Source organism: Zosterops lateralis, assembly GCF_965231275.1.
Source record: "Zosterops lateralis genome assembly, chromosome: 2".
In the NCBI taxonomy this organism is placed as follows: domain Eukaryota; kingdom Metazoa; phylum Chordata; class Aves; order Passeriformes; family Zosteropidae; genus Zosterops; species Zosterops lateralis.
In genome coordinates, this window is record NC_139763.1 from 15,148,849 (window position 1) to 15,168,572 (window position 19,724).

Genomic DNA, 19,724 nt, shown 5'->3' on the forward strand with positions numbered 1-19,724 from the left:
GGCAAGGGGGACGAGGGGATGAGCCTGTGGCTATTCTGGTAGCTGTGAGCTATGGAGGTGTCACGTGAAGCAAAGAGCCAGAAATGCATGTCAAATCCAACCAGTGACTAATCAAGGTATTTTGGTTGTCTTAGTGGCTGCCGGGGAAAGATTTATGGGCTCAGAAAACCTTCCCGTAATAATCGCTGGGCACTGATTTGATCTTCGGCTGAGGCTTCCCAAGACCGTGTGGAAAGAAGACGGAAAGGGGGCTGCTGTCCCAGGGCTGGTGACGTCTAAACTGACTGGAGTTCAGAATACAAACGAGGAGAAAAGTCAGAGCTCTCTTCTCATCTGTGTCTGCTCAGAGCCACGCGCTGGCAGCCAGAGAAGATCCCTTTGATCTGCCTGTGGAGCAAGAAGGGCTGGGGGCAACGGCTGGGCAGACACGAAGGGCCATTAATTGGGATTGTCATCTAGCTCCCTCATCTGTCACCTGATGGCCAGACAAACGAGTGCTCGGCACAACTGTGGACTCTTCATCCTTGTGCAACTTGTGGAGGCAAGAAAAGTAAGCATCCTACAGCTGATATGACATTCAGCTATTTTTTCTATAATGGAATGAATTGAATTCACTACAAATCTACTAACTGTCCCCCTATGCCAGGCAAGAGACTGACTTGTTTTTTTTTGGGTTGGGCTTTTCTCTAACAGCTGGAGGTCTGCTGGGCATTCAAGCAATGGCTGTTGAGTAAGGTAGCTGTTTCAATATCTAATTGCATTTTAGCTCTAATAGCTCAAGGGGAAAGCATTGCATTGTCTGCCATGAGCTACTTCCTGTCCTACTGCAAAGCACACTGCACCGCTGTGCTCGCCCAATACCAGAGCCTGAGATCAGAGGGCTTTCTCTGTGATATTTTGCTGAAAGTGAAAGAAAATGAGTTTCCTGCACACAAGTCCTTGTTGGCATGCTCCAGCGACTACTTCCGAGCCATGTTCAAAAATTATACCCAAGAGTCTAAAGCCAATGTCATTCACCTACAAGTTGTCTCACCCACCGGGCTCCAGCACATCCTGGATTTCATTTACACATCCTTGCTGCCCCTTTCCTTTGAAAGCCTGGAGGACACCTTGGAAGCTGCAAGCTACTTGCAAGTGACTGATGCTATCGGCTTGTGCAATCAGTACTTAGTTAACAATCTTGCCTTGGAAAACTGCTGCTTCTCTGCCAACGTGGCCAGGAAGTTCTACCTGCCAGATGCCCTAGCAGCCACAGAAAAATACATTATCAAAAATGTCTGGAAGCTGTTGGATGTGGATTTGCCAGGACTTCTCGAGCTGAACTTCGGATCTTTGTTAGCAGTGATTCAATCACCAGATCTCCCCATGGTGGAAGAATGCCGCCTGTTGAATCTTGTCCTGCTGTGGCTGAAGCAGGACAAATCCAGGCTGGATCATGCAAGCAGCCTTTTAGAGCACATAAGATACGGTCTCATCCCAGTGGAAGAGCTGAGAAAAACCTACACACAATCAGAAGTATCCCTCTCAGCAGGTATTAAGTGCTTGATTATAAAAGCAATAAATTATCACACATCTGTATTCAAACAGCCTGTCCTGCAGGATAAGTCCACCACACTGAGGAACGAGAAAACTCGGATCCTTCTGCTGGGGGGAAGCACAGCCAGCGAGGGGCTCGTCACCGATGTGGTGGCCTTCGATGTTTACAATCACAAATGGAGAACCCTCACACAGCTGCAGGACAGGGTGCAGAACCACAGCGTGTGTGTGGTGGGGAACTTTCTCTATGTCTTGGGAGGGGAAATACAAAGTGATACCCAGGGTGATGCTAAAATTGGAAAGGCTTTATTGGTTACAAACAAGGTCCATCGGTATGATCCAAGATTTAACACATGGACCAAAATCACGGGCATGCTGGAGAAGAGATGCCAGTTTTCTTGCTGTGTTTTAGGCAAGGATATCTTTGCTATTGGTGGAAGGGGTGAGGATGGGTCATTGCATTCATCTGTGGAAGTCTATGACATCAGCAGGGACAGATGGACAAAGGCCAAGGATTTGCCATGCAGGATACATGGCCATGCCAGTGCTATTTGCAATAACACCATATACATCTCTGGGGGCAAGTACTCAGCCCCAGCCAGCACAAGCAATGATGTTTATTCACTGAGCTCACGTGAAGGGCAGTGGGTGAAACGTGCCCCAATGACCATTGCTCGGTTTGGGCATCAGATGGCAACAATCAGGGGATCCATATTCACCTTTCTGGGATTATATGAACCTTTCTCTGAAATAGAAAGGTATGACCCAGACCAAAACCAATGGACTCGGTTAAGACCACTGGTCTACGATCGATTCTCCTACGGCCTGGCCGTGGTAGAGGAAACAGCTCTTCTTATTGGGGGGAAGAAATGGCAAAACTCACTGGAGGTGTCCACACAAGATGTGGTTGGCTATGACATTGACAATGATGGCTGGGAGGAGATCTGCAAGGCCCCCCTGCCGTGGTGTGGGCTGCAGTGTGCCGTGCTCCAGCTCTCCGAGGTGGCCGAGGAGCAGGACAGCGACAGCCAGCAGAAGAAGCCACCCCGCTGCTGAGCTCCCCTGCTGAGGAATATCCATTCCAGGGGATAAGCGAGCAGGGCAGGCCTGGAGAAAAAAACCTGCAGTGGCACTGAATGTCAGACTGGAAGTTTTGCTTGGATAAGCCAAGTGCTTGGTGGAAACAGGGAAGAAAATCTGGCTCCAGCACAGGAAACACATGTAGGATTATAAAGCTGGAAGCTGATCTCACTGAGCAAGGATGTAGCAACTAGCACGTTTAGAGGCGATGAGTGAGAACTGTAATCCTTGACTTTTGGATAATACCTAGATAGCAATTAGTAGCTGTTGCAAGTTGGATTTTTCAAATATTAAAAAATATAATCCATCTTTTCTGTTTTCTTAATCAGAGGTAATTTTCCCAGCTGGTAAGTGCTATTGAGTTTTTGTGCTATGGCTAAGCAAAAAGAAAGAGAGCTGTATAAAGACTAGAAAATTGATGCCTACAAGAATTAGTAGCAAGTATTGCCAAGGAAAAGATATTATTTGATATACTATGTACTAGTCAAGAATGTCTCAGCTAACCAGTATGAAATTACTGGACAGAAAGCATGGACTTTTCACTATGTAGAGTCAACTACAGCTGAAAGTTAAAACAGTGTTTGTTTGATAGAAGCCATTTCTCTCTCAGTGGCCTTTGCTGTAGAACACCTTTCAGATGATTGTGTTATTTGAAAGATGCACACTACTGGTGCTGTACCTTTCTTTTGCATCCAAACCCTGTGTTAGCTTAGATGGCCAGAGCTGAAGGGTATCCTTATCGTCAGCCTCCAAGAAGCTTCTTACAGGAGTGACAAGCTGTTACTGATGCCTTGGCATTTACCTTGGCACCATATGCTGTCTTATCACACCTGTTCATAAGGGTAAAATGCTTTGTTGCTGTTGAACTACTACATAAGAGAACCCTGCAGTCAAAAAAAGGGTTTACTTTCATCAAAGAGTACAAAGGGGAGGGAGGTAACTGAAGGTTTTCAGAAGCCTTTACTCAGTGTCTGCCTACATACAAATCAGTAATAGTGTCACTCCCTTTTGGCCACACTGGCAGTGTCTGAAGTCACACAGGGGTACTTTAAGATACATGGATATGTGAAATGCAGACAAGATGGTCAGATGCCATGGAATCAATCTGGCATGGAGTAAAGTGAATCTTGAGCCATAAATGTTCATTTAAAAGCTAAATTTATTGTACTTCATTTTACAGTGTTCCCTTTCTAGGCTGAGAGTTAATACAATAAAAATATATATAGAAGAACATTTAATAGTCTTAAAAGAAGGCAGCACAATGGAGAGGACACATGTTCTTTGTCACTAGACTAGCTTAAAAAACTGATGTTTAATTTTCACCTTTAAAGCAATCAAGCTAACTTTACTAATGTAAAGTGCAGGCAGAATGGCTGTTGCATAGCAACAGATCTAAGTCTTCTGAACTGCCTTGGCTTTGACAAGGAATCAACTACACAATGTGCATATACATCCATCAGATATAAAGAGTTTTTCATATGAATATATTTACTTTTGGTCCAGTAAAACAATAGCAAGAGAATCTAAATGCTTGGAACAATAGCACAATCCATTTCAAGTCAAGCATTTTTTAAGAGAAATTTACAAAAACCTCACAAATTTAATATACAAGTCAGTACCCATGCAGTAAATAAATGTCCAGTTTATACAAACAGTATTCTTCTAATAGTACAAATCTTACACTGGATCCAGAATTCTATACAAACGTTAATACATGATTTGTCATCCATACGACTTGAATATAGGATCACTGAAAATGGGCTACAGAAAGGCCACTCTTCTGTACAGTTGTGCAAAATCTGCAGAGCATTTGCAATTCAAACACAATAACAAGATAGAAAATGAGGGGTAGAAAGAGGAAAAGAAAAAAAAAAGAGAAAGGGGGGCAAGAGAGGAAAAGGAGAGAGAGAGAGAAGAAAGAAAAGAAAGAAAAGAAAGAAAAGAAAGAAAGAAAGAAAGAGAGAGAGAGAGAGAAAGAAAGAAAGAAAGAAAGAAAGAAAGAAAGAAAGAAAGAAAGAAAGAAAGAAAGAAAGAAAGAAAAGAGAGAAAATAAATCTATCCATTCTTTCCTTCACTCCTTCATTGATATAACCGCTAGGAAATATCAGAGTTCATAAAGTTTAAAGTACATTCACTGAGCTGTACAGGCAATAGTCTCAAGTTGGTTAAGAGTACAACTCACTAAAGTATAAAGGAAGCTTTTCCTTTCCACATGAGCATTATTAAATCATGTCATGAGTCCTAGCTTAAGCAGCAAAATACTGAAGAGCAGCAGAAATATTTTGTCATGCTCTTAATATTTTCAAAACTAAGCCCATAAAAAGTAAATATATGATTTAAGAGTTCCCTCCCACTTTTCTTCAGGCATGTGCCTAACTCTAAGGAGCTATTTCCCCTCATATTCACTGCGTTGTCTTCAGCAGATAACAAATCTCATGGAAGTTTAAAACATTTTAATTGGCTTGTGAACTCTGCAGAGACATCCCTTCCCCTTCAAAAGCAAACCCCAGGCTTTTTTACTCCTTGGTTATTTCTCAGGTTCTGTGCTCAGCTCTGCTCTCATCACACATTATCCCTGCATACAATACAGCCAAATTTCACAGCTCAGGAAACACATAGGAAACTACTTGAAAAATCCTATTCACTCCTTGTCTATTGTGGGAATCTTCAAAGCATCTCAGATTTGAAGCATTTCACTGGAAACCTCTTCCACTGCTGCTATTCTGGGCTAAAGAAACGCTGCTACCAAGGATGTTGAAAGTCTACATTTTCTCTTTTGCAAAATCTATACATTATACTGATACCTTCAGTGCAAAAGCATCATCAATCACAGTACCATGACTATTTTTTTTTAATCAACCTAATGTGATTAAGAGACAACACACAATTTGGTCTTAATTATAATACTAACCAGCATTCCTTTGCACTGGTGGTAAACCTTAGCAACAAGCTTTGAAAAAGCACAAGGAAATAAGACCTAACCTTTTGACACTTAAATTCACATTAGTAATTTTTTTGTCAGCCGATTTTCACCCTTTTAGGTGTTTGACAAAACTGAAACACAACCACTGCATTACATTTTTCCCTGTTATTTAAGAAAACTCCTGGAGTTTCTAATGAAATATAAAAATTTGTTTTCTCCTACCACCAAAACAGTACCTGCACTCCAAAAATGCAATGCAATACTGGAATTATATAATATAAAATAGCATTGTAAAACTGACCTTTGATAACAAAAGCTTTAGCATGTGGAACTTCCTGCATGAAGGCCACAGTCTTCCAAAAATGCTTTTAAATCCTTTTCTTCAATAGCTAAAGATCATGTTTTTTAATTCACAGAAGGTAAACACAAGCAGAGCATTGGTAGCATATAAAATATACAAATCCTCATTAAAGAAGTGGCATCATTGACCATTGAAGGTTTCACATAGCTGAGTAACATTAAAATATAATTTACTAGAGCTCTCACATATTGATATAAAAACTACTTTATGCACTTAAGTAAAGGGCTGGAGTGTAGCAAATAGACAAAAAGAGAGACTTTTATACATGTGTTTCTATGTAAGAGTGTGTGTGTGCTAACGAAGCTATAAGTGCTTCAACCTCAGAAGAGCCATTAACAGAGTCCCTCCGGGGGCTGCTTTCACAGATGTTCATGAAGAGATCAAGGTACATTTGTTTCCATTCTTGAAAGTCTCTAGACGTCAAGGCTGGATTATCCAGAATTTTATCTATAATGGCTACTTCTCCTTCCCTGGCCTGTGAGAGAAAAGGAACAAGCAAAGAGTTAATGAAAGTGATGAGTCACTGGCAAAATCAATCACGCAGGTGGAAGGAGAGAATGGGGGGTACAAACCCAAGCCTTAGAGCCCCTGAAAGCACAGGGACTATCTGCTCTATGAGCACTCACAAACAGGAGCCCTTTCTACAGAGTGTCACACACTCCCCTGTGGGACTTGGGCTTCCCTCGCCCTGTCCAGAACCCTCAGTAGGAGTTCCTATTCCCCCACCCGCCCCTTGTTCAGCCCCAGAAATAGCAAGGCCTGTACTGTTTACTGTTAGCTGCTTGCATTTCTCAGGATGGGTTTCACACAACAAAGTGCCATCTGTTTGCTCTTGATCAGCATCAGCAATACTCTGTGGGTGTGTGGGACACAGACACGGCCTCCTGCCCGCCAGCACAGCTACACCTCTTTCCCAGGCTTGTCATGGGGCACCTGAGCTCTGCATTGCAAAGGCTTGTGCAAGGAATCCCATGGGAATGACAACTCATCCTCACTACAGATCTACTGCACGCCATGGGCTGGCTGGCTGCAACCTCTTCCTTCCACTGATGTGGCCAAGAGGAGGCAGAAAAAGGGAAAATGTAACAGAGCTGTTGGTACCTCCTTATGCACCACCGAGGCAGGGAAGTGACTGCACCATGATCCCTCTCTGGTGACTGGTTCATGGAGCTGAGGGTCACAGTAAGCCTCAGATGTACCCACAGCCACTCACATTTGTTGAAAGTGGCAGAAGCTGGATGCCACAGCCATAATCCTTGGGAACACACAGGTTTCCAGTCCTGCTCCTCAGCACAGGAATGCTGTGGCCACCAGCAATATCCTCTGCAACTTCCCTGCGAGGCGGATTTCACACTCCTCATGGCTAACTCACATTTTCCATATATGTACTATGAGTATGTTAAATCTTTCTGGGTAGCATGGCAAGGGGAAATATCAAGCTGTGTATGATGGGACAGATCAGAAGGGTCAGAGACATCTTTCACAAGCAGTGCTTCCATTGCTGTGCAGACAATAGCAAATTAACACTACCTATTAGAACACTCATTTCCAGAAAGAGAGGGCAAGCTGAGATCAAGCTGGGGAAAAGAAACTATGGGAACTCCTGATCACCAGATCTCTGCTTGAGCTTCCATAACTTATTTCTCACAGATTGTGGCTGGTCCCACCCCTCTGCACTACCAGCCAGGTAGCTCATACTCAATGACAGGAGAATAATCTTGCATTATCACACGAAAAAGAGCACAGGGATCTTTCATTAATGACTTAGAAGATGGGACATCAAGAGCTAGAAGCAGTTTGGAGGACTGTCTCTGGATACTATTATGTAGGATAAAATTCAAGGAGAGTTCAGAACATCAGTGCCAACAGGCTGGTGCATCTGGCTGCACTCAGGAAGGAGAAATCAAAGGCCCTGATAAAAAGAAAGACTAACTGATTAGGTAATAGCAGTAGCTACTGGTTGATACCATTGCCAATAGTATGGCAGAGGTGGAGCTCTGGGCTGAAATGCAGCTGGTCACAAGTTACCACAATGTCACTGCAAACCAAGCATGTGTCACTCTACACTGCTGCTCTGTGCAGGAAACAACAATTATCTGTGTTTGCTCCTTGCTGCCATTGCATTTTTCATTATTGGTCTCATGTACATAAGAATGATTTACAAAAATCACAGTCCAAACAAGAGTGCTGACAGGCTTAGAAAACATGGCTCGTGGACAGAGAACGAAAAAACTGTGTTTGCTTGGTCCAAAGGAAAGAAGTTCCAGACAAGCACAAAACCAGGCACCCACTGGATCAATAGGCTGTGCTGTTTTCTGGACTTCTCTGAAGGAAAGAAATTTCATTTGCAGGAAGCCATTGGTATAATGTATCTCAGGTATCAATAACCACTAACAAAAGAGACAATCCAACATGGTATGAGGCTGCCGATGCTGAACCACAGCTGTGGTGTGTGACCCCACTGTGGTACAAAACTACACCTACAGCGTGAACCTCCTGCCACCCCAATGTGTGTGAGAGCACTGTGATTTTGTTTCAGTTTCTCACGCTTGTAGAAGTCATGGACAGCTGTGAATGTTGCCCTTTTTTGCCAGCCTTCAATCCTGCAAAGACTTGAATGCCAAGATAATAATGCAGATTGCCTTCAATGAGATGATACAGTACAGAAAATTAAGCATGTGTAGGATTTTTTTCCGTATGGGAGCCCCACAGCATGAAAATAATATTGTTTAAATGCTTCTCTAGGTGATAGAAAACTAAATTAATTAATGTTGATAAAGCCCTCTTTGATGAAAGCTGTTACAAAATGCACTGTACAATTATCTGGTGACTTAAAATGTGGTAATTTAATACAGTTAACAGGGTCCCTGAGGAAATCCAGCATATTGTTTGCTGAAATCTCTATCAGGACAGAACTGAAACTGCTGTAACAAACAAAGGAACATGACAAAGGAGGCTAAACGAGCTGTGGTACATTTAAAATTACCATAAAAATTATCAAATCTATCCTTATCACTATCTACTTATTTAATCAATCTTACTGAGTAAGTACAACGATCCTATCAGTTTACACAGAAAATAAGCACACAGTTTCTTTCCTGGACAAGCTCATCAATTAGAAAACAGCTAAGTGTTGCAAGAGATCCTGTTCCCTTCTAAAGGCTGGCTTTGCCTAACTTTGGACTTCGGCAATTACAAAGTGAATGTGTTTTGGTAAATGAAAACGTTCAGGAACAAAAAAGGGGTTTAGGTTTCCTCCAGTAATTTGGTGTCAACTTCTCTTAAACTGGCTAGAGGAGGAGCAGCTGACTGAGATTAAATACAAGAAAATAAAGAAATTAAACCTGATCCCCTCACTTTGACTGCTCTCCCAAGCACATTTTTCTCTGCTTTTTAAGCAGTGCTGCCCCATGTCTCCCTTGTTTGCACACTGGGCTCAGCCTGGACTCCAGCTGCACACAATAATCTCTGATTACAATACAGCCCAAGCCAACCCTGGGGCAGGATTTTTCCTCCCTGTTTTATCTCACCTTTAAAGTGCTTTTCAGAATTCGTAGCTGGTGCAGTTTTTCATTGACTACTGGATCGCTACATCTCTTTATAAAAGATTTCTTATATTCCAGCTTAGTGGAAATCCGGTGTTCTCCTAAAGGAGACAGGCTGGCCTGCTCCAAGGCTCTGTACAAATCTTGCAAGGAGTCTGCTGTTTTTTCCTCTATAGTTTCAACTGTAATGAGACAAAGGGGAAAACAAAAAAAGGAGGAAAAAGATAGAGAAAGCAATAATGTATCATTAATGTGATCACATGAAGACCTATCAAAACCTTTGCAAAATGTTTAACAGGTTGAACTAGACTATAAAGAAAATATTTCACACCCTCTAACTTCCAGAAAAAAGTGCTATGACTGCTCCTCTTGCTGTTGCCTACAGAAGAAAGGGAGAAAAACTTTCAAGAACATAAAATCTTGACACCCAGAGAAAGAAGGAAAAAAGAAACAGCACAAGGTGCAGTAATATTAGAGTGACTTACTACCAGAAATCAGATTTCTGGTATTGCAGTTACATAGTTCTGGTGACTTTCTTATTACAAGGAGAGGAAGCTGTGGAAGCATCCGGCTGAGGAACCCATCAGGGATCACATCTCAGACTGAAAGTGCTGATAACAGCACTCAAGAATATGTGATGGTGGCCCTGGAATGACATGTCCTGTTCCTTCCTAGGAAAGTCCACTTATTTTTGTCTCTTATTTTTGATACTCAGCAGTGCTGTTCAATAGTCAGCAATGCTGTCACTTATGCTGGTCTGTTACTTTACTATGACCTGAAGGTTCAGCAGCAGACTAGAGACTAAATATAAGAGCACAAGCATGACCTGGCAACATGGCAAACCAAATCAGAGCTGTTTGCATTATAGTTTGGTTCCAAAAAAATTAGTATTTATTATATATGGTATCAAAATACATAAATATGAGAAGTATTATAGGTTTAAAAAATTTGTTCTAACTAGTACTGAAAGCATTTAAAAAGAAAAAAAGAAAAAAAAAGAAAGGTTTTGCTTCTTTAAAAACAAAACCAAGCAAAAGCTGGGGATGAAGTTTTCCTCTGATAGGAGCATTTGAAATGCTTCATTTAGAAAACATCAAACCACTTCAACATTTCACACAATGTTTCACCCAGAGGAAACTCTCCCCTGACTCCATGCAAGCTTTGCAAGCACCAGTGCAGTCAGGATTAGCAGAGTGGGGATCAGGATTAGCCAGGGCAGCCCTTGGGAGAGTGTTGGCAGTGTCCCTTAGCTGTGTCCCTGCTGCCCCTTGCACACTGACACACATGTTCATACAACAGCAAGACATTGCCTGTGCCTGGCCTCCTGGTTGCTTCCAGAGCCCTTGGGATCCTCCCAGCCAGTCTTGGCTTTCACAGTGGTGCCTGTTTTCCTGGTTCAAGGTGCCTGTGTCCTCGAGAGGCTTTCCTAGAAGCTCTTGTAGGAAGGCTCCTTGGTTTCAGGCATTTACCCTATGACTGACCCTGCTCCAAGACAGTCATTTCTACTGGCTGTACTTTTACCACACATGGAAGTGCCCTGAAGTAAAGAACCTCAGTGTCCTCAGGTGATTAGAGGGCTTTTTATCAGTCACCACGAGAAAAGACAGTTTGTGTTTAGAAGTGACATTTTTAGTCCATCAAGAGCTACCTGAGGCCACCTCCCATTTGAGCCCATACTGTGGGCAATGACTCTCCTCAGGCTCAGGCAAGAACTCCAGAAACCCAAATCTCCTCACCCCATCACAAAAACTGTTTGCAAGAATTTTGCAATCAGCAACTAATCTAGCTTCATCTCTCATCAGTTTACTCCTTTAGCTTTTTAGAGGACAGCTGTTTATAAAACACACATTTTAATTTTTTAAGGGATATGGAAATGAAGAAGAGTTGGAGACTTTTTATTGATGGAAGTATTTTGAGTCTGCACAGAGCTCCCTTAATCATCCCATCCTGTGCTACCCTGCTTGGTGAGCTGGGTTCATCACTGTTAATGGTGGCCAGGACTGAAATAAAATAGAAATGAGATGCTTTGCTCTTGCAATTTTCCTTCTTATTAAAATATCTAATGAGCTAAAGGGCAAAACACTCAGTAGCTGAATAGTTAGAGAGTGGTTAAAATCTTTTGTGGTCTTGATTTTTATGCTTTCTTAAGAAGTCTATGCAGGAATGAGATCAGAAGTTTGGGATCTCTCTATCAGTTCCTACTGCTGGATGCTGATGTCCACCAGTCTGACAGCTGTGGAAGGGGAGTGATCTGCTAAAGGGCAAAGGGGAAACTCCCCCCTGGTCTGACATAGGATTATTTGACACCTGTTTCTCTCTCTCTCTCTCTGTGTCTCTCTCTCCTTCTCATCTCTTGCTATGCAAGGCAAAAGAGATGTTTCCTCAGGTATCTCTTCCCAAGCAGGGCTGCCAAGGTTGTATCCTGAGGGGATTAGGACAGGGATGGCTTGCTGAAGAAGCAGGGCCAGCACTTTGACTCCACACCATCTAAACTTACTCTGCTAAAGTGATCTAAGGCCTGGATTGCCAACCAGCCACCACATCCAGGCTTGCCATCAAAAACCCATGGTTTCCTAAAAAACAGAAACTCCCCACCAAGGCAAAATACAGCATTTGAGTTCAACCCTAAGGTTCAATACTAAATGAGAAGCACCTTTAATGAACCTGGATGGCAACATGGCCCCTATGACTATAAACTCTGTGCTAGGTGGGCTTGTCCTGCCCTCCTTCCCCACACTGCTGGCTTGGGATCTGCATGGCTGGTGGTCCTCAAGGCTCATCCCCTGGGACAGGCACCCACAGCTCAAAGTGGGCCTCAGAGGGAGCATGGACACCATACTCCTACCCTTGCCCAAATGGGAACAGCTCTGAGACTGCACAAGAAAGGCAGAGGCCTGTGGGGGCAGGACACAGGCTGGGTTAGGCAGCAGAACACTGACAGAAGGTCTCTGGAACACATCAGCACATCACCTTCACACGGCTGGGGCTGCCTCCCCCAGGCTCTGTCACTGACTTGGTGATGTCACTATGAGCAGCACGTCAAAAAGGGGACAGGATTTCCTAAAGAGGAAAGAGGAGGGAAGAAGAACAAGTCCCTTAAATGCCTTACTGCTGCTGAGGCTGGGAAAGCTCTAAAGAGGGCAAGATGCCTTGTTCACCCATGGTGGGGGAGAGGGCGGTGGGCGTCATACAAACACATCCCAAGCCCTTAATGTTTTCCAGAGAAATGCTGAAGGTGGTGCTGCTGCTCTCAATGGCTCTCAGTAGGCGGGAATGAGATTACACACACATCTCTCCTCCCTCAGCCTTCTGCTAGAGCCATTGATTGATTTCCTGTAGGTGTTGGTGAAACCCTTGGCACCATAAAGCATCTGAGGTATTCTGTTAGATATAGAGCTGAGCTTGGAACACATTTTCTTTTTTAAAATTGGTGGATTTGTATGCAAGTCATGCTATTCCAGCATGGCTGTCTCATTAAGGAAGAATAAGACCTGTGGTAATGTTTTGTTTAAGTAGAAAATGTGGTCTAATAGGATTTTCAGGTGACCTCGGACCAGCAGCCAACACAACAGTTGTTTTTCACACTCATTTGGCTGCAGAGTCGTGGGCTGCATCTTTCCTGTTTCTCTGAATGCACTGCCAGGTCCACATACTGCTAAAAAGCAGGGTCTCTCCTCTGAAGCTGTAATTTTGTGCCCTGCCCCACGCAAGCCTGAACAACTCCGTAACTCAGGAGCAGAAATAAAACTGCACAAACTGCAACACAAGGGATCTAAATCTGGTGAGAACCCTATCTTCCAAATGCAAGAATATACAGGCACTGAATTTTGTAACAAAGAAGCTCCTGCTGTCTTCAAGTGAATGCAAAACTATTTGCATTCAATTCCAGAGATAATGAATACATCTGTCTAGTAAATGTTGTGTGATTATTCTTCACTCGTCTGCTTTCTCTAGGAAATTTTTCTGAACTTTTTATACTTTGCCCTCAGTTCTTAGAATGCAGTAAATATTTTAACTAGTTCTACATTTCCTCAGGAGAGAGAGACGAAGATTATGGCTGAGTAGGTGAAACTCCAACAGGTCAGGAACTGCTTGTGTTCTTGGCATTCAGGAAAAACTGGTGGGATTTCTCATACTGTGCTGTCACTTCTTGTTGAAACGAGCATGCACCAAGCTCTGTGATGTACTAAGTGTAATCACCTCCTGGCTCTTTTAGGCAATTCATCTTTCCATTATTTCCCTCTTATAAACCAAGATTATAAGAGCATAAGGTACTTATTTGAAAAGTGACCAGAGAGAAAGTCACCATTGGTATTTACATGGATGAAGAGATGATTGGTCCGTGTAAACTGATGATTCAGGAAGATGGTACTGAATTAGAACCCTGTAGAAGGTCACCACTGCAGCCCAGCTGGCTAACACACTGGTCTCTGGATACAGAGAATCTCTAGGCACACACTTCTCATAAATCCGCTCTAAATATATGAAATAACCTCCAGCAGTTTTTAGTGGAGGTCCCTTCATTTCTGTGACTCACTTTTCTGCCAAAGCTCAAGCTGCCAAAATTCTGCATGGTTTTCATCTTTGAGGTACCAGGGGAGCCCATGCTTTCAGGTGGGGCTGTGAGTGAACAGAACTGCCTATGTAAGGGCAGTTAATAAATTTTGTCACCTACCCTGCCAACAAGGTCATATTTTTCAAGGATCAAAGCTCTTCATTGGGGCCCCTCTGGTCTTTGCCAATGCCTTCAGACACCACCCAGGCTCAACCCTGTTGCCTTTAGAGTTCTCATCCTGACTGATGGACCCCACTGCCACCCTGATGGAATTTTCCCACTATCTTCTTTTCTGTTTGCTACCTTTACTGCTTGGTGACGCACTTTCCTTCGTTGTGCAACTCCTCTCACACACGCCCACTCCTCTCCTTATAATCAGGCCTGCATTTGAACAGAAGTTCCACCCTCTGCAAATCCCCAGAAAGCCAAGCTGCTGCAAAGTCTGTGACAAGAAGCAAACAAGGCACAGTCAGATTGAAATCTCCAGGCTCCACTGAAATTTAAACTCCCATTTTCACTGCTTTTGGTGAGCTCACTCCCTCTGGCAGAGGAACCAGCTAAGCTCAGCTTTCTCAGGATATTAACAAGGAGGTAATTTTCTTAGAATACATCACCAATTACCTTATTAAACAGCTGCCATGTTATTTTATCCCTCCAAATCTCAAAGATTTGCTTCCAGTTTGAAACCTCTTTGCTTCATTTTTTGTGCAGGGGAGGCATTTACCTCAAGTGTCCCAGAGACCTTCTGTGAGTGGCAGTAAATGCAGTAAATACTCCCCAAAACCAAGAAGTATCCCAGGCCTCTGGGAAATGGTCTCAAGTTAGATAAAACATCTTTGGGTGCACAAACCTCTGTTTTTTTTTTTTTTTTCCTTCGCCTTCCTGACTCTGATGTGTCTGCATTAGGAACAGACACATTGATCTGCCACAAGCTAACCAATAACTGATATAATCCTGGTAGCAAGAAAGCATTTGTAATCCTCCTATGCCACAGCAAGTTCTCTCTGCCATGTCCAAAACCAGGGACTATCAAACCCTGCCAGGACCTGCAGTGGTTTCACTGACAGGGAGGTAGAGCAGCACACAGATGCCTGCTGACCCCTTGGGAAGCTCTCCAGCCCCGGTTCAGGCTGTGCCAACAGGCAGAAATGGGCTGTGGCCACAGCCTGCAACAGCCTGGCTGGGCTTGTAAGCCCCAGGGAACAGCTAGGAGAGAGACTGAAGAGATCTTCCTAGATACAAGGTGAAAAAGCAGAAGGATGAAAGGAGAGTGGATGTGGATTTTAGCAGCGTTGCAGTGGAGGGGAGAAAAGAAATCCTCTGAAGAAGCAGTTGGTTTCTCAGTGCAAGGCCTAAATCCATCTTTGCTGCTGTTTGGGTTAATCATTAAAGAGTCCAAACTGCCCAAGGGTGAGACCCCATACATACCTCAATGCTTCTAATACAAAGATTCAGGAATTAACAATTCTTAACACTATTTAGATGGCTGGCTGGCAGACTAAGCTATATTTCCTTTCCCCCACCACCCACAAGCTAAAAGGAACAAAGTGGTGAAATCAATGTAAGGCTTAAAGGAGATGGTATCTGCACAGCTGTGGCTGTGCATGAGGCCACTCCTGCACAGGTATGGGGGAGCCACAATGATATGGAAAGTCAGCTCCTGGTAGGAAAATGTTACAAGTCACATCCCTAATTACTGAGAAAAGGAAGAAACAATACAGTATTTAAGTCTGGCATGCTACAGCAGGCAGGAGGTGCAATAAAATTCAGGTCTGCATGGAAACAGCTGCTACTCATCTGCTCTGGGTAAGGTAAGAGCAGATTTGCCTGTTAAAGTATAAGCAGACCTCTATGCTATGTCCTATGTTACTTTAAAATCAAGGGCTGACTGGATATGTGATTACACCTGCAAAAACACACACACACACACACACACACACACACACACATGTGCATATTAATGTTCTCTACAAGTGAAGAAAAGCTTAAGCAAGCTGAACTAAAACTAAATTAAAAGCAAAACGGGTGCTTCTTGTGCAGTACCCAGTCTTTGCAACCCTTCTTTCTGGTATTGCTTCCCTTTCCTTGAATCCTCTGTCCTTTCTGTCCCTGTGTATATGAAAGTGCAGGATTTCCCCAAAAGTCTTGAATCAAGGACGGGAGAAGCATTGTTTAAAAACAAGCTTTGATCCATGTGTTTGGTGAAATATTAGTAGCTGGAGGACCATTAAATTTTATATTTATTGTATTTATTCTCTTGTATTTTTTCAATTGCAGGTATTAAATCTGGATTTTATGCCATCACTTCCTCTAAAGTGGAAGTATTTTTGGGTTACCAGGATAGGTATACACAGTTTCTATTCTCTCCTATTATGTAAACCTGCATACAAAAAAAGATACTCCCTGGAGAGGGTGCCCACTGAAAGCACCAACACAGCAGGGTCCTGCACTTGCTGGAGTTTTACACCCAAGGGTACGAGTCTGCTTCTCCTCTCCCGTGCATGAGCATAAATTTGGTTTCTTGAAATAAAGTGAATTGTGCATGCAAGTGGAAAACTCATCTCCCAAACAACAGATATCTAAAGGTATTTCAGGCATTTTCCACCACAGCCAAGTTCAGTATCAGAATCAGGCAGGCACCATCTTTTAAAAGATCTAGCCCCAGCCTCTGTAAGGCCTGACAGACGCCAAACCTTTGCTGCTACACCAAAGGTCTAATTGTTTTTGTGGACTACTTCTGGCACTAGCAGTTTTCCTTTTGGGTCAGTAGATCCTTGTGAATCTCTTGTGAAGGACAACCTGTGTGCACCCTGCCGTGGCCCTGCAGGCTCCAGTGTGAGCTGGCTGCAGGGTGAGCTGGCAGGCTGGAGCATGTTTACATGTTCAACCTCCAGCCTTCATGGGACACTTGAGCTGGTCCTGCCCTGGGTCTCACATGCACCTCAGCCACATTTCTTCAGCCTTCCATGCAACTGGAATTGCTTACTTAACACAGCTGACACTAAAGCATAAGGAGCATAAGGAAAAACCCCTTGATGTCTCTCCGTGCAGATCTGCGTTGCTGAGCTGACAGTAACATTCAGCCATTTCTGGCATGCACTTAGCAGTGAAGTACAGGTGCCAGCTAATGGGTTACTGTGTTAGTGAGAAGGGAACACAGAGGGAATTATTGGCTTTTTCTGCTCGTGCTGCCTCTTGACAGCTCTTGCACGCCTCAAATGAGCATCTGTAGCTCCCGGTTTGCTCGCAGTCCTGCTGTTTCATGAGGTTATACTGGTGGGCTGTGATTTCAGAGAGGGCATAAGAATGAAGTCACTCCAAAACTTCCCAAAGTCACGGAATTCTGATCACTGGGAGAACTTTTCTGCAGTAGGGTTATGGTTGCATTCTTCCTTGGTTTTGGATATGGTACTTTACTCATTAAGCTGCCTATGAAGGCACTAGTTTAACCTTAATCTGCTGATTTTAGTGACTCTCTGGGAGAATTTCACACAATGAAATAGGATATCCTGACATTTTTCTGTGCCACACGCTGATGTAAGTGCTGTTTAATTTTATCACAAGCTATCAATGCTGAAGTGAAATAAACACACCAACCACATTTTGATGGTGCATTTCCCCTTGGGCCCTGCAGTTCAAAAACAATAGAAAACTAGGATTTATGAAGAAAGCCAGGAGCTGGAGCAAACTGGGAAAAATTGCTAGACATGTGGGGATTCTGTAGCTTTTTAAAACAGGATGAGGAGTTTTCTACAAATAATAATTCCCAAGTAACACATAGACGCAATTACTCCTTGAGGAAAATATTGTTTTTACAAACCTAAGCTGTTGAAGCAAAGCTGTGAAAGGTTAAGTGACAAACGATACGGACCCAGCGACATTACTCACCAGCCGGAATCAAGCCCCAGTCACGCTCGCACAACAGCAGTGCCTCCCAAGGTTTATGGGATTGACACCTGAAAGCCAGCCCCAGAGGAGGGGGGCCTGTTCCTAGGGAGCAACACCCACCTGGAAAATGAACTCCACTTCAGGCTACATCCCAAGTTGCTCATTTGAAGGAAAATGCAACACCGAGAGTGAAGTTTTCCAAAATAAATCACTAAGTAATTGCAATCCTACTTTCAACATGGGAGAAACATTAGTGTGGGCAGGGGCTAGGTTAATTGAATCTCTGCCTCAGTTACCTCTGTAATTCACTGTGGTCTGCTGGGGAAGCACCTCCCAAGGTGTTTCTGAAAGGGGCTTGAAATACTTCCCAAAATGTTATCTCAGAAGACATCATATTTATTCAGATATTCAGATTTATTATTGGATTTATAATTGCACATTATGATAGCTGCACTGATTAGATTCCAACCTAATTAAGCTGCATCCTGATTTACATCTTATTTATGCAGAGCACACGACTGTCAAATCTTAGGCACCCCCATCAGCTGCTGAATGCCCATCACACCCCAATGGTCTGGAAGCACCACAGAGTTCAAAGTACCTTTCCCAAGAAAAGCTATTGCTGTGACGAGGGAAATGCAATAATTCCACGTGCCTCTTCTAGACATCAGTGATCTCATCAGATGTCAGAATGAACTTGGGAACACGGATGAAGCTCAGGGTAAAGTGCTCTCAAAACTGGCATGAGAGTGGTCACAGCAGAAAGGCCCATTTCCCACCCACTGGGCAGAATGTGTTTGCCACAGAAGGAACAAGAGAAAGGAACTGAACATCAGCCCTGACAGACGATGGTTACGCAAAAGCAAGACTGAAAATTTGCTGGCTTATTTCCTTTATTAAGCCCAAAATAACACCTTTAAAAAATCCTGACTTCATGAATAAATCAAATGCCTTCATTAAAGAAACATTTACTGCCATTTTCTATACTTTATTTTAAGGCATACAGAAAAATATTTAACAAATGTGTATGCAATTAAATGCCATGGACTGCTAATTACAGCCCTTCTGAATGCCTCTGCAAAACAAAGATACTCAATACAATATGTTAGAAAGGGTGGGGAAAAGAAAGAGAGGAAGCTGAAGACAATCTAGTAGGCAGTAGTGCAGATATATGCTGGCCTTTGGCTACGAGCAGCAAATAAGCCATCAATGTAACCCCAAATGGCAGCCAAAGGACATTTTAGAGTCACATTCTTGCTTCTGCTTCTCTAATTCATTTCCAAAACATTTCACCTCTAACTAATTATGGAATTTAATGACAGAATGTAAAGGACTGGCTGGGGTTGCAGGCCATTCCGACAAGGCTTTAATCACATATCCTTCAGGTTGCAGAATCTTTATGTACTTAGCAGTGATGTATCATTCCTGGCAGAGGCAGGTACTTCAAAGGCAACCTTATATAAAAAATAAATTCTGCCTTTGCCAAGCATTGGAAAGAGCACTAAATTAAATTTTGAAATCAATTCCTACAGACAAACTCAGTGGGTTTGTCTATCTGGCCAACAGGCAAAAAATTATGACAGTACAGTTTTGTAATCAATAATAGCAATACAGTGCATGTTTCTGATTAGAAAAAATTAAAGATGCCAAAACAACATTGCTAAATATTTAGGCTGTTTTGTGACAGTCCCATTGAGCAGAAACATAAAACATGCATTTTGATGAATTTCCAACTAGTTTATGTCATACTATGCTTTTTATTTTTCAAAAAAGAATATTAAAACTATTATAAGCTTTGTCACCTGCTGTAAGGCAGAATGATGTTATTTTATTCAC

At 42.9% G+C, this 19,724-nt stretch overlaps 2 protein-coding genes across 2 annotated transcripts in view; one reads left to right on the forward strand and one right to left on the reverse strand.

The window, feature by feature from the left end:
* Nucleotides 1-2,606, forward strand: KLHL34 (kelch like family member 34). Its single transcript, XM_083854754.1, has one exon. It carries the CDS (start codon nucleotides 805-807, stop codon nucleotides 2,590-2,592), a length of 1,788 nt encoding a protein of 595 aa, XP_083710880.1. The 5' UTR covers nucleotides 1-804; the 3' UTR covers nucleotides 2,593-2,606.
* Nucleotides 2,607-6,159: 3,553 nt separating this feature from the next.
* CNKSR2 (connector enhancer of kinase suppressor of Ras 2) overlaps nucleotides 6,160-19,724 on the reverse strand; it is a gene marked incomplete at both ends in the record, with an annotated part of 168,637 nt that continues 155,072 nt past the window's right edge. Inside the window, 2 exons of the mRNA XM_083854476.1 lie at nucleotides 6,160-6,375; nucleotides 9,431-9,627. Coding sequence (XP_083710602.1) covers nucleotides 6,160-6,375; nucleotides 9,431-9,627 — 413 coding nt within the window. The remainder of the gene's footprint in view (nucleotides 6,376-9,430; nucleotides 9,628-19,724) is intronic.